The sequence below is a fragment of the Engraulis encrasicolus genome, chromosome 24 (genome assembly GCF_034702125.1).
Source record: "Engraulis encrasicolus isolate BLACKSEA-1 chromosome 24, IST_EnEncr_1.0, whole genome shotgun sequence".
Lineage (NCBI taxonomy): Eukaryota > Metazoa > Chordata > Actinopteri > Clupeiformes > Engraulidae > Engraulis > Engraulis encrasicolus.
Genome location: NC_085880.1, coordinates 12593757 through 12608756, shown reverse-complemented (window position 1 = coordinate 12608756; position 15000 = coordinate 12593757). Strand labels below are relative to the sequence as shown.

The 15000-nt window shown below is 43.1% G+C and overlaps 1 protein-coding gene across 1 annotated transcript in view; it reads left to right on the top strand.

Annotated features, from left to right (window-relative positions):
• The window catches only part of chst15 (carbohydrate (N-acetylgalactosamine 4-sulfate 6-O) sulfotransferase 15), an 88220-nt gene extending 79265 nt beyond the window's left edge, over window positions 1-8955 (top strand). The window contains 2 exon segments of the mRNA XM_063191893.1: window positions 3234-3381; window positions 6025-8955. Coding sequence (XP_063047963.1) covers window positions 3234-3381; window positions 6025-6251 — 375 coding nt within the window. The 3' untranslated portion in view covers window positions 6252-8955.
• Window positions 8956-15000: the final 6045 nt, after the last annotated feature.

The following is a 15000-nucleotide window of genomic DNA, read 5'->3' as shown; positions in this document are numbered from 1 at the left end:
TAGCGGGCGCTAATTGAAAAGAAACGGGCCGGGAACAGAACAAGTGGACTGGACGGGAAGGGAAGAGGCTGCTGGCACATACCGTACCGTCCTGCTTCCATTCTGCTGCTCCGCTCTGCTCTGCTCTGCTTTGTTCTGCTTTGCTCTGTCTCGGCCTTCTCCAATCTGACTTGTCTGTGTGTGTGTGTGTGTGTGTGTGTGTGTGTGTGTGTGTGTGTGTGTGTGTGTGTGTGTGTGTGTGTGTGTGTGTGTGTGTGTGTGTGTGTGTGTGTGTGTGTGTGTGTGTGTGTGTGTGAGCTGGGAAGCTGACAAGGGGGGACAAAGGGGTCCGTTGCCCCGGGCCCAGTGAGAGAGTGGGTCCAGAATTGTCTCTGTGCGTGCGTGCGTGTGCGCGTGCGCGCGTGTGTCTGTGCAGGTAAGCTGATAAGGAGGGACAAAGGGGTCAGTTCAAATGAAGCAGAGTTGAAGAAGAGAGGTGTCCATCTTGAGTGTCTATCTTGCCCTCCTTCTGACATGAGTGACCGATTCAGAGATCACCGATTAGCTGATCTAGGACCTTCTAATGTATCCTCATGCTATGTTGGTCAATGATGTTTTTGGGGTCTTAGACGTCAGGTGGTACAACAAACAGGTAATTCCTATATATTGATTAGTGATATGTAATGCAATTTACCTTGTGTCCTAGAAAGTCCACTAAAAACAAAGAAAAACATTGAATCACTTCAAAAGTGATTTAGCTGTGGTTGCACCACCCTGACATGAGCTACTTCTAGAACATCATTGACCAATGTGATGGTCTTCTCTCTTATGGTTGGTGTCTTATTCTGTGCATTGGTCTTTTCCATTTGTGTATGTTACATGGGGGTCCTTGTACTGTATGTTATTTATTTCCTGGTGCATCGGCTGTGGTGTGTGACACCACTACGACATAATTTCCTTTTTTGAAGTACAGACTACTTGACTTTGCTTAGTTGGATGAAATTTGTTTTGTGGTCTGGAAATGAAACTAACGTCCAAAGGCAGTTGACTTCAAAAATGGGGAAAATGAGTTAACGTCAAAAGGCAAACATCACATTTAGAGGTTTTTTTGTGCAGAGTTGCCTGGTAGTGGTACCTCTTTGAGTGGCTCCTGTCATGGGCGTAACTATAGCAAGCTCCGTGAGGGCGGTCGCACCAAGGCCTTTGACCTCCAGGGGCCCGTCGCCATCCCCAAAATGAAAATTCTGATTTGCTTGTGTTAAGAATGGACCTCTCTTAAATGCACACGTTATCAAAACTGCATTACATTTCCGCAGTGAAAGTCAACATTGATGTCCATGTATTGAGATGTGAAATATCCTAAAATCACATTAAACTGAGGGCCCACGGTGGATAATCACACCAGAGCCCATGACTGACTTGTTACACCACTGGCTCTTGTTCATGCATACATCGAGCCTCCTGTTGTCTAAGCCATTCTGACTCAATATAGTTCTATCTATAGCTCCAGGTTCCCTGGCTAGAACCTCTGGGGCCCCATATTTCAAATGTTGCTTTGATGTAGGGATTAATTCCCAGGTGTCACCAGCGGGGACAAGATGATAACGCTTGTCCCCTTTGATTAAGCTGTCCTTACTTATGTATATTCTCAAGACAATACCATCATCCATATTTCTTTCTTTCTTTCTCTCTTTCTCTCAAGCACATAGAATAATGACTGAATATGATAACGTGCTGTATAAATACTTTTCATTAATTGACTGGTTGATTAAACACTGCCTGTAGTAGTAGTAAGTTCAGGTTGTTAGTTTCAGTAGTATAACTGAAAGGGACCATGGCTCAGGCGATGACAGTGGTGAAAAGATCTCTGGCGCACTCTGCTGGCAAGCTGTGGAAGGGCGCTTCTTCACACTGTTACATGTTCCTGCCAGCTCTATGTTGATGCTTCTTAGTATTTTGTCACATGTCACATGTTACATTACGAGTCTTCAGTCCTGTTTCAGTAATTCACAATTACAACTTGCATTTTTTTTCTGCACACCACAGTTAGCAGGTGCATTGGAGATGACCCATAGGTCGCTAATCAGAAAAAAAAAAAAATAACACTAACCACTTCACTTTAAATGTATTCACAACATTTTGCTGTTAGACCTTCAATAGGTAAATCTGTTAAGGTTTTTTTCTGATTAATTAACCAGTACCAAGGCCACTGATAGTATTAAACCAGGCAGATATGTGTTGTTTTCCATGTTTTCCTGCTTGCTCAGCCTCTTGTGGCTCCGAAAGTTATCAAAGACTGATCTATTTCCAAAGAGGATTGTTTATCTCCACTCTCACAGAAAGACAGAAAAACAGTCTGTTTATAGTGCAACATGCTTGTCTACATCTTAGCCTCACAGAAATAGTCTCTGCGACAAGCATACGATTATACTCACAGTGGGATAAAGCATTGGATCTTGTATCTGGGGAACCAGGTTTGAGTCCAACCTGAGGTGGTCCTGGTCCATCCCCTCTTTCCTACATTTCCTTTCACACTCTCTCTCTCTCATCGGTCATCTCTCACAGTTCTGTCCAAATAAAGGCATCTCCTCTCCTCTCCTCTCCTCTCCTCTCCTCTCCTCTCCTCTCCTCTCCTCTCCTCTCCTCTCCTCCCCTCTCCTCTCCTCTCCTCTCCTCTCCTCCCCTCTCCTCTCCTCCCCTCTCCTCTCCTCTCCTCTCCTCTCCTCTCCTCTCCTCTCCTCTCCTCTCCTCTGTTCTCCTCTCCCCCTCTCCTCTCCTCTCCTCTCCTCTCCTCTCCTCTCCTCTCCTCTGTTCTCCTCTCCCCCCTCTGCTCTCCTCTCCTCTCTTTCTCTATTTTCTCCTCTCCTCCTCTCCTCTCCTCTCATTTGCAAGCATTTGGTGTGTGGGGGGTTTGCTGTGTCAGGTTGGGAAGAGTGGGGAGCTGAGTATGATGATATATAGGGGGGTGTAATGGATGTATTGTGATAATGTACTATGAGTAAGTGGTGTTAAAATAAAGCCATTTTTAAATCTCTCTTCTCCTCTCCTCTCCTCTCCTCTCCCCCCTCTGCTCTGCTCTCCTCTCCTCTCCTCTCGTCTCCTCTCCTCTAATCGGCTCGGCTCTCCTCTCCTCTCCTCTCCTCTCCTCTCCTCTTCCCTCTCTATTTTCTCCTCTCCTCTCCTCTCCTCTTCCCTCTCTATTTTCTCCTCTCCTCTCCTCTCCTCTCCTCTCCTCTCCTCTCCTCTCCTCTCAGGTGAGGCTCCATGTGGGTCTGTACATAGTGTACCTCCTGGACTGGTTGTCGGTGTACAGCAAAGATCAGATCTTAGTGCTGCGTCTGGAGGATCATGCAGCAAACCGCAAGAAAACCATGCGCAAAGTCTTCAAATTCCTCAATTTAGGTAAGATCCATGTCTTCCTTTTTTTCAGACTCTGAAGAAGACAGTAGTCACAACGCATCAGCCTGTTTAATTAAAGGCTTTTTACAGTTTTTCTCGATTGCTTACACACAATTTCTGGTACTTCACACACAATTCTCGGAACATCTCTCCCATTTCCCAACTCCCCTAACCAATGTCACTGAACACTAAACACAATTCCTTCTTTACACTCACATTTCAGTTTTAAAACACACTCTTTTCAAACCACTACACACAATTCTCTGGATTACACACAATTTCCATGAAGAAAAACCCTGGTTGTCGCATTGAACACACTGTCATTCAAAATAATCAACTGCCATACTAAGTTCACTTCCTCATCACATGGGCAAACTCTCTTCATATCGGTTTACAATCTGAAATCATCACCCCATAAGGACACACATTGCATGTCATATTGATGAAAAATGAGTGGATGCAAGGAGAAAACACATTTGTTTAGTTTTTGAACTCAAAAATATGTTATACAAGACATCACTTTCATGTGGTTACCCAATATTTTACAATAACTTAGTGCAATTTTTTAAATGTCAGAAAAATATGTACAATTTATACACATCTGTGTACTCCGAGTCTAAAAACAACATTTCAGTATTTTACTACAGAAAAATACCCACTTTAGTAAGTAGAACACTGAAGAAAATAAGTTTCTACTGTGTTTCAAGTTGAGTATAGAGTTTTACCTTGTGCATATTAGTGTTCAATGGTTCACATAAGAGTGTATTACAGTTTTTCTCGATTGGTTTGGCTAATTTCTCAAAACCGAGATGACATTCTCAAAACAACACGGACAAATCTCCAAACCAACTTACAATTTCCCACAACAGAATGGCATTTTTCATTGCTTTCATCAAATTTCAAATGCTTTGTACATGTCTCAAATGTTTAGTACATCTCAGCAGATGGCTATATACAAGTACCCTACAGTTGACACATTGAGCATACATTTAGCACATTTTCCAAATAAATTGACCTGTCTTATCTGAACGAATTAGACAATTCTCAGTCTAATGGTTGCCCTCTCCAAAACATGTCAGCATGTCAGCATTGTGTGAGTCACCATATGCAAAGTAGTCTACACAATCGTCAAAACAGTCAAGGACATAATATTTTAAGAATTTCTTTACTGTAAACAGTAAATTCATGACAGTGTTCAACAGGCCAGATGGTATTGTAACTTTACTAATTTGTAGAAAATAATTTTACAACCGTGTATACTACAGTTTCCTCTGTTATTTGGCTAATTTCTTGACATTTTTTCAAACAGCATTCTGTGGAAGGAATTTAGTTTTGACACACGGGTAAACTGTTTTTGGAGTGATATGAGCAAGTGATGAGGATCCATGGCATTATGCTGAACCATCCAGTTTATTTTGACAGAATGACTAAATGCATGCAAATGAGCCAAACCAATTGAGAAGGATATATGCCATTTTTATGGTACTGGCTATTTATGTGGGAGAAGGTTTGGTGCTGATGAAAGAATGAGCTGTTTTGGGAGGTATATGACATTTTGCTAGTTATCTGAACTGTTGTGCAGAAGTGTAAGAATGTTTGGCCAAATGACCCAAAATTTAAAGAAATGTCATCTCGGTTTCAAGAAATTAGCCAAACCAATAGAGAAAAACTGTAAAATGACTGCTTGTGTGTCATTTGAGAACAAAATGACCTTTTTAGAAGAGAGTACATTGTTTTGAGACAAGACGTGCATTTTTCAGAGGTAGTGAGGAGTTTTGCCCGTTGTGTGTGAGGTTTGGAGATTTGTGTGTAGAGTTTTGAGAATTTGAGAACTGATTCTGAAAAATGTGTGTAAGCAATCGAGAAAAACTGTAACTTCGCCAGCAGTGTGCCTTGGAATCTTTGGCAGACCATATCAACAGTCACAACTGGAGCTAAGTCTGACCATAATTTTAAGAATCTTCCATTTATTTACTGAAGTTCAGTCCTTACTCCCATTCCCTCACATGCACACTGCACATTTACAGATACTACATTACGTGCCTGTGTGTGTGTGTGTGTGTGTGTGTGTGTGTGTGTGTGTGTGTGTGTGTGTGTGTGTGTGTGTGTGTGTGTGTGTGTGTGTGTGTGTGTGTGTGTGTGTGTGTGTGTGTGTGTGTGTGTGTGTGTGTGTGTGTGCATGCATACTGTACATGCGTAACGTACGTGAATGTTTGTGTGTGCATGTGTCATGTTCCTCGGTCCCCACCCTAGGGGCCCTATCGAAAGAGATCACCAAGAGCCCGGCCTCCAACATTTATAGATACACTATGATAGCTCTGTGTGTGTGTGTGTGTGTGTGTGTGTTTGTGTTTGTGTTTGTGTTTGTGTGTGTGTGTGTGTGTGTGTGTGTGTGTGTGTGTGTGTGTGTGTGTGTGTGTGTGTGTGTGTGTGTGTGTGTGTGTGTGTGTGCGCGCGCGCACGTACATACCTGTGTGTGTGTGTGTGTGTGTGTGTGTGTGTGTGTGTGTGTGTGTGTGTGTGTGTGTGTGTGTGTGTGTGTGTGTGTGTGTGTGTGTGTGCATGTGCGTGTGCGTGCGTACAAGCGTGCACACATATCTGTGTGTATATGTGCACGGATCAATGTGTCCTCTGTCCCCACCCTAGGGCCCCTATCGAAAGAGAAGGAGGCGGAGATCACCAAGAGCCCGGCCTCCAACGCCCGGCGGAAGGCGGACCTGAAGCTGGGGCCGATGCTGCCCATCACCAGGGACATCCTGCAACAGTTCTACACGCCCTTCAACCAGCGCCTCGCCGTCATGCTGCAGGACAAGGCGTTTCTGTGGATACCGTCGCCACCAACCAAACCAGAGACACCACAAGACTCCTCTTGAGCCTTAAGATAAACTAAACTACACTAAATTAACTGTCACCTTTTTCTTGGCCTGTCCTTCAGCCAATGGCTTGCAATCATTCTGCAGGACAAGGCGTTTCTATGGACACCGACGCCTCCACCCCAGATTAGAGACACCAGAGGACTCCTCTTGAGCCTTAAAAAACTATCTGTCGCTTTTTTGTTGGCCTGTCTTTCAGCCAACGGCCTGCCATCATGCTGCAGGCTTTTTTTATAGACTGCACCGTTCCCAGGACAGGACTCAGGGCTCCCCTTGAGCCTCAAAAATGTTGACATTTCACCTTTTTTCCAGGGCTCTTCCTGAGCTTTGACTTTTTGACCTTTTGGCTTTTTGGGCTGCCCTTTAGCCAGAGTCTCAGCATGATGCTGCCTTCCTATGGACATCCAACACCATCACCCAAACCTGGGACTCTAGGCTCTTTCTGATGTTTAACCTTTTCACTTGACCTGACCTTGACCTGACCTTGAGCTTTCCCTTCTGACCTTCCCTCTTCAACTGGCCCCTCACTATAGTGTTGCAAGGACATGGCTTTATCAATGGACACCTGTCCAGGGATCAGCTTCTGAATTTTTGCCTCCTGACCATTTGACCTTTCCTCTCCTATGACCTTGCTCTTCAAACATCAGCGCGCCATGATGCTGCAATGAACTGCGGCCTTCCTTAATGCTTCTTCCGTAAAAAGGTACACCACTGAGTAACCAAAAATGATCCGGAGAGAAACAGTAGAGGTTTTGGACCTCTGCAGCAGGCCACAGTTATGGTCCCTGCATCTCCGGTGCTCGGGCCCTAAAAAAACAAACAAAAAAAGCAATTGGGCTTTGCCGCTTCAGCTTGTGCCCTCGTATTTTTTTTTTCGTGGACAAGGACAATGGTGGTGCGGTGTGGCTTTAGAGGAAAAAACAAACAAACAAACAAACAAATCATACTTGTGTGCCACAAGAACAAATGGGCACATGTATACTGTACGTGGGTAGGGGGGCAGCTGAGATTCTGTGAGAGTTTCAGAGGCTCTGCCGCCTTTCTCTACTTTCTATTCCCCCTCTCTCTCGCTCTCTGTCTCGCCCACAGATTGAGGGGAAGCCGCCGACTTTAGGCTGTGTGATGTGCTAATGAGAGGCGAGAGCTGTCAGACTCCCCGACAGCTTCCACGGCAGAAAATAATTGAATGCCTCTCTCCTCCTCTCTCCTGGTGTGTGTGTGTGTGTGTGTGTGTGTGTGTGTGTGTGTGTGTGTGTGTGTGCGTTTGTGTGTGTGTGTACGTGTACGTGTGTGTGTGTGTGTGTGTGGTTGCACGCGCGAGTGGGTGCACGTGCAAGTCGCCTTAGTCCGCTTCTGGACTGTGTTACAAAAATAAAGGTGCGATGATGAACGAGAGACAGGGAGAGGGAGAGAGTTTGGCGAGGAATCGGCCTTCCATTTGTGTATGTGAGAGCAAGAAACTTGTGAATAATTTGCTATTTCTATTTGTGTGAGCTATATAGGGTTGGGGTGAGAAATATTGCTCATGCGGTGCAATGCGCAATGCCCCCTGGCTTTTTTGTTGTTTCGTGTCAGCAAAAGCAAATGGGGAGGAATACTGTGCCACGTGTGGCTCTGCAGGCCTGCAAGGAGAATATCAAAATGTAGATGTGGGGTTTGGTTGGTGTTGTTTATTATGGATCTGTATGTGGTTCATTCAAAAGTCTGGTCATACACCGACTGACTCTCCAGCAAAGATTTTATAGCACTCCGGAATCTTTGATTACCATTCTGTTTGTCATTCACCATGCCGACCGTGTTCAACACTGTTACGCATTTGATCATTTGATGCGACAGACGTTCAGATTTTAACAATTGTACGATCACAACAATATTACATTGATGTCACTCTAGTCTATACGAGAGATGTTTTCACATCCATGTCCTGTTACTGTAGTAGGCCTACACTAATGGTTTGCCTAATGCAACAGCAGTGAGAGAGAAGTGTCTTTCAGAAATATGTGCCAGTCATTGAATATACGGTAACACTCTGTTAAGGGGCCTTTAATTACAGTGTACTTACTCAATAGGGACAGCAGAATAACTGGCGTAATGACATATAAGTACGAACTAACTGTAACAGTAGTACACATTATTACATCATACTAACATTATGTGTTTATCTACATACCAAGGGTGTCTTGGCTCTTGGGCCTTAGTTCATTCATTTGCCTCCCTGGAAGAATTCATCACTTTCAAAGTGTTATCACACCACTTCTTAGTAAATTAAGATTATTATTGTCATTATGGTATCTATATACACAAATTATATGATGTAATAACATGTTACTACATGTTACTACAGTTGTACTTACATGTTATTATATGTTATTTCACTGTACATAATGAGTAACACTGCCATTAAAGCCCCCTTAAAATAAAGTGTTAACGAATTTACTTTTACTTTTACTACATTAGTTGAACATATTATACTGACCTTTGGAAATAATGTTAATGCAGTCGATCCATGTGTATGGAAGTACAGTATCTTTGCTTCGCACAGCTGTCTAACAGGGAAAATACTACTAACAGAGTTTCACTTAAAGGGTGTGTGAGAAAATATGTACTATTACATTAGACCGGTGTAGATACATTTTGACAACATTGTGGTAACACACAGACAGACAGACAGACAGACGGACAGACGGACAGACAGACAGACAGACAGACAGACAGACAGACAGACAGACAGACAGACAGACAGACAGACAGACAGACAGACAGACAGACAGACAGACACACACACACACACACACACACACACACACACACACACACACACACACACACACACACACACACACACACACACACACATGCAGACACACATAATGGTTTTGTAAATAAAAAAGACTTACCTTGCCACTTCCATAGCTTCTGGACTCTATCTGAATTCTACACGTTTCTATTCGGGACTAACCATGAGCATAGCCGAGAGTCGGGACCTTTCTCTCAAATCATTACATCTTTTCTTATCAGTCATTATATTTAATTTTATACAACTTTACTTTATGGACTATTGTTTTTTTTTCCATGGCACACTGTTGTCATAGTAATTTTGAAATTGCACTTTTTTAATTTAAGGGAGATGGGTATGCACTGCATATACCTATTACACTAGAGTTTGTTGCCAAAATGCTATATAGCTATACATGTCCAAAAAATTATAAATTAATAATAACAATAATAATAATATAATGTGTTTACATTGTGCTTCGTTATCAAGAAATGTGTTGTTTTGATGCTTGAACATCTTAAGGAAAAATCAGATCACATTTACCATCTTCCAGTTACTCAATTAAAAAAACAAACAAACATGAGAATAAGAAAATCGAAATGGCTTTTACAGTATTTTGGAAACAAACTCTTACTATTATCTTGGTGTGAACACAGCTTACTGAAGCTCCTCTCTTTGCAAATCGTTCCAATGCCATTACCTGCAGGGAAATGACTTAATGTCATTTGTTTTGTGTGCCACATCGAAACGTTGAATGTTTGACTTGTGTAAATGAACAAATCTGTCTATGGCATTTAATGATCTATTAAAAGGTGTGCACTATAAAGATCAAAGTGGTGTGCCATCATTAAATGTGTGTCCTCTTTCCTTATGGAGAGTCTTGTTATTGTAAGTTGAATGTTATTGTTACTGTATAGGCTATGTTGTTGCATGTACTCAGATTGAAGTGCATAATGGCCATTTCACACTATCCCCAAGTAGGTCAAGTCGATACCCCGCAGTGGTCCTCACAGACCTTGACTACGCAGATGACATCAGTTTGCTCTCCGACAACGTGGAACAAGCACAAACTCTACTGAACAGGGTAGAGCTAGAGTGTGCCAAGGTCGGCCTCAGGTTAAACGCCAAGAAAACTGAGGTCATCACCTACAACATTCCACCAGAACATCAACCTCTGACTACAGCAGGAGGCACTGTGTTGAAAGAAGTCAGTGACTTCAAATACCTGGGCTCATGGGTCAACTCAACTGAACAAGATCTTAAAGTGAGAAAGGCACTTGCATGGAGGGCCCTGAATGGCATGGCCATTGTATGGAACTCCACTCTCCCCCGTCAAAATCAAGCTTAGCTTCTTCTAAGAGACAGTAGAGTCTGTTCTCCTCTATGGCAGTGAATGCTGGACCCTGAAGCCAACCCTAGAGAAATCCCTTGATGGGTGCTACACCAGGATGCTGCGTGCAGTGCTTAACATCAGCGATAGTGCACATGTAACCAACGAAATTCTGTACGAGGGAATACCAAGGGTGAGCGAGAAAATTGATGTAAGGAGAATGAGACTTGCAGGACACTGCCAAAGGCACCAAGAACTGCCAGCCAGCAAACTGGTGCTGTGGGAACCGTTGCATGGGTGCCGGTCAAGAGGACGTACCACACTAACTTATGTGGACATACTTAAGAAGGACGCAGGAACCCAGAGTACCAGTGAATTGAAAAGATGTATGGAGAATTGGGATGATTGGAAGCAACGATGGAAGGCTTGTCTGCGGACAACCTAGAGAGAGGTCATAATATCATTCATAGCATCTATACAGTATAGCCTACACTATTATCTAGCCTGTTATAAAGCTGTATGTAGCCTAATGCCTCTTTTCCATTGCCGGTTTTCTGGTAGGCCTACAGGTCGACACAACGCAACTCAGCAGCCACTTTTTGCTTTACGATTGAGCTGTGTTGTGCCTATTCGAAAAGCAAAAAGTGGCGGCTGAGTCGCGCTATGTGGAGCTGTAGGCCTACCAGAGAACCGGCAATGGAAAAGAGGCATATTCTGCTCATAAACACAATACACATACACTTGCAGATGTGTACATCTATGGTCATTACAAATAGAATACCCTTTTTGTATTCCGAATCTTTTGGTATATGATGTCGTAGTTATCTGAGTTGTATAAACGTGATCGAGTCTACAATCAGTGCGTATGTCCTCATGAATTGTAGTGTACAATATGAAAAGGTTCCTGTCAAGTCAAGTCAAGTCAGCTTTTATTGTCACTTTCATCATATGCACAAGACATACAAGGAAAAATGAAATTATGTTTTCTCTCTATACCATGCCAGGACAATACATATACAAAACTGTCATTTTTCAGACTGACATAAAGTGCAAGACAGGACAGGTAACAGTGATGGACTGGTAACAATGGACAACAATAAATAATAAATACAGTACAAGTGAACATTCAACATTTAACATGTAACAGAGATAAGATAAATAAAGAATGTAGACACTACAATAATAGAAATAGTAACAGTGAAAGTAACAGTATAACTAGACTGCCTGTGCAGTCGCCTTCGACTGCTTAAGGTATATCCCCGAAACGCGACGCTTCCAGTCCCCCATCATTCCTACCACTCCCGTCCACCATTTCGTAAACGTATATGATACATACAGACGTGACATGACGTGCATAGGCTTAAAACCAAACGACTATTGTGAAAATGAAGCAAAAAATGGGGCAAATGGTAATACTGTTTTAATGGTTCAGTGGATATACCACATTAGGTACAGTGTAATAACCAGTGTAACAATATTTAATACAATGTAATTTTTTTACTAACATCATGTGTTTGTGCGTAAGTGGTATTACATGGTATTGCATATTGTTACACTGGTATTACACTATATTACATGGTATTGCATACTGTTACACTCGTTATTACACTGTACCTGATATTGCATATTGTTACACTGGTATTACACTAGTATTACATGGTATTAAATATTGTTACATTGGTTATTACACTGTACCTAATATGGTATATTCACTGAAATGGTGAACCATTAAAACAAGGTGTTACCGGGCAAATCAATCCACCCAGTCAGAAGTTATGGGCCAAATGAAAATTCCGCCATTTTGAAAGTGTTGTCTTCCATACTCAAATCAGTTCATGAACCTACCCTAGAGCATTCACACACAAAATCTGGGACAAATCCATCCACCCGGTCAGTAGTTATGGGCCAAACAATAATTCGGCCATCTTGAATTCAGCCATCTTGAAAGTGTTGACCTCCAAACTCGAATCAGTTCATGAACCTACCCTAGAGCATTCACACACCAAATCTGGGACAAATCCATCCACCCGGTCAGAAGTTATGGACCAAACAAAAATTCGGCCATCTTGAATTCAGCCATCTTGAAAGTGTTGACCTCCAAACTCGAATCAGTTCATGAACCTACCCTAGAACATTCACACACCAAATCTGGTACAAATCCATCCACCCGGTCAGAAGTTATGGACCAAACAAAAATTCGGCCATCTTGAATTCGGCCATCTTGAAAGTGTTAACCTCCAAACTGTAATCAGTTCATGAACCCACCCTAGAGCATTCACACACCAAATCTGGGACAAATCCATCCACCCGGTCAGAAGTAATGGGCCAAAAAAAATTCGGCCATCTTGAATTCGGCCATCTTGAAGTTGTTGACCTCCAAACTCGAATCAGTTCATGAACCTACCCTAGAAGATTCACACACCAAATCTGGGACAAATCCATCCACCCGGTCAGAAGTTATGGACCAAACAAAAATTCGGCCATCTTGAATTCGGCCATCTTGAAAGTGTTAACCTCCAAACTCTAATCAGTTCATGAACCCACCCTAGAGCATTCACACACCAAATCTGGGACAAATCCATCCACCCGGTCAGAAGAAATGGGCCAAACAAAAATTCGGCCATCTTGAATTCGGCCATCTTGAAATTGTTGACCTCCTAACTCGAATCAGTTCATGAACCTGCCCTAGAGCATTCACACACCAAATCTGGGACAAATCCAAACATCCGTTCAAAAGTTATCGCGTTAACACGAAAGACCTTACGCGGCGGCGGACGCAGCGGCGGCGGCGGCGGTGGTGCACGCACATCCCCGACGCTCCGTGTTTCGGGGATATAATAACAATAACAAGTGGTAGGTTCCAGGACGTGCAGGTAAGATGCAGTCCCTGGTACTGTGTGTGTGTGTGTGTGTGTGTGTCTGTGTGTGTGTGTGTGTGTGTGTGTGTGTGTGTGTGTGTGTGTGTGTGTGTGTGTGTGTGTGTGTGTGTGTGTGTGTGTGTGTGTGTGTGTGTGTGTGTGTGTGTGTGTGTGTGTGTGTGTGTGTGTGTGTGTGTGTGTGTGTGTGCTCTTGTGGGGTAGTGCAGGTGCAATCTTATAGTGGAATACAAAAGTCAAACTGTGCCGTCCAGCACTGTATAATGCAGTTTGAGAAATCAAATACAATGTAGGTCTTCCAGTGGGTTTTGTGTGTTAGTTTAGAATCTAAATTGACATTAGGCCTATATTTGATTGAAAAAAAAACCTTCTGGAGATTCTATTTCTTTATTTCATCCTCTTGTGTGTAAAAAGTGCATGTCATTCCATGACCCTCCAGCAGAGGGCAGTATGTTCCCAGTGCAAATCCCTGCAGCCGCACACAGCATCCAACGATGGTAATGTAATGCCTAGAGTGCCGTATCCACCTCATATTTACATCTGCACCAGCAGCACTCATGCTGGGGTTGACCTTGTGTGTGTGTGTGTGTGTGTGTGTGTGGGGGGGGGAGAGGGGGGGGGGGGGGGGGGGGGGGGGGGGGGGGGGGGGGGGGAGAGAGAGAGAGAGAGAGAGAGAGAGAGAGAGAGAGAGAGAGAGAGAGAGAGAGAGAGATTGACAGTATGTGTGTGTGTGCGTGTGTGAGTGTGTGTGTGTGTGTGTGTGCGTGTGCGTGTGCGTGTGCGTGTGCGTGTTGTGTGTGTGACTGCCACTGCACACTGTCTCAAATGTCAATCTGAGCCGCCTCTCTGATTGGCTATAATGGCAGCTGAGGAGGCGAATTATAGAGGAAGTGAAGTATTCTTATTACACAGCCCAGAGCAGCAGGCCAGCTCCAGACAAGGCACACAAGAGCCACCACTGCACGCAAATGAGATCATTAAACCATTAGAGTGCAGAAGTGGAATTTGATTGTTTTTGCTTGTTAGTCTGAGAGAGTCCTGCTGTCATGTTCACAACAGAGCACACAATAGAATAGAATAGGACTGGATCCTCTGCCTTTTTCCCACTATGACGTTGGATTGTGAAGTTCTGTTTTTGAGGCATGAAGCACCTTTCATGTGCTCTCATAAGTAGATATTATCCAATCTCATAAACTCGTATATAAAAAAAAAAATCAACGAGTTGTCCAGTGGAAAATAACAGAAGGATGGCGTTCATGTGTGCTTCCCATGTCGGTGTTTGGTATTTACCATAATTCCTAGAACACATGAGTGCACCATAAGTTATTAGTAGATTATTTCCAGAATTCACACAGCCCATTCATAAATGTTACATTTTTCATGAACACTTATGACCACCATCAAATTCTAAGCATTCCAGCAAGACAATATCACATTGCATTGAAGAGCTGTACAATAGAATTCTAGAATTGTAGTGCAGGTGCTCGTTAAGAATAGAATGTTGAGAGAATGTGACAGTTGAGATGGAACCCAACAGGCAGCACCTGTTCTGATTCTCTGTATGGCCGTTAGTATACTCTAAGGCAGAGGGCAGAATCAGTTTACTTTTTAGCTGGCCGTTGTAAATAAACGAAAAAGAATAGGCACATGTCCTGCTCACAGATAGGAGTCATATGTGTGATCTTTCTAGGTGAAAATGTTGATGTTTTATGAACAAAAAATCTTCCTACACTCTGATGTCTAGAGTGGTGGAATGCTCGGCATGAA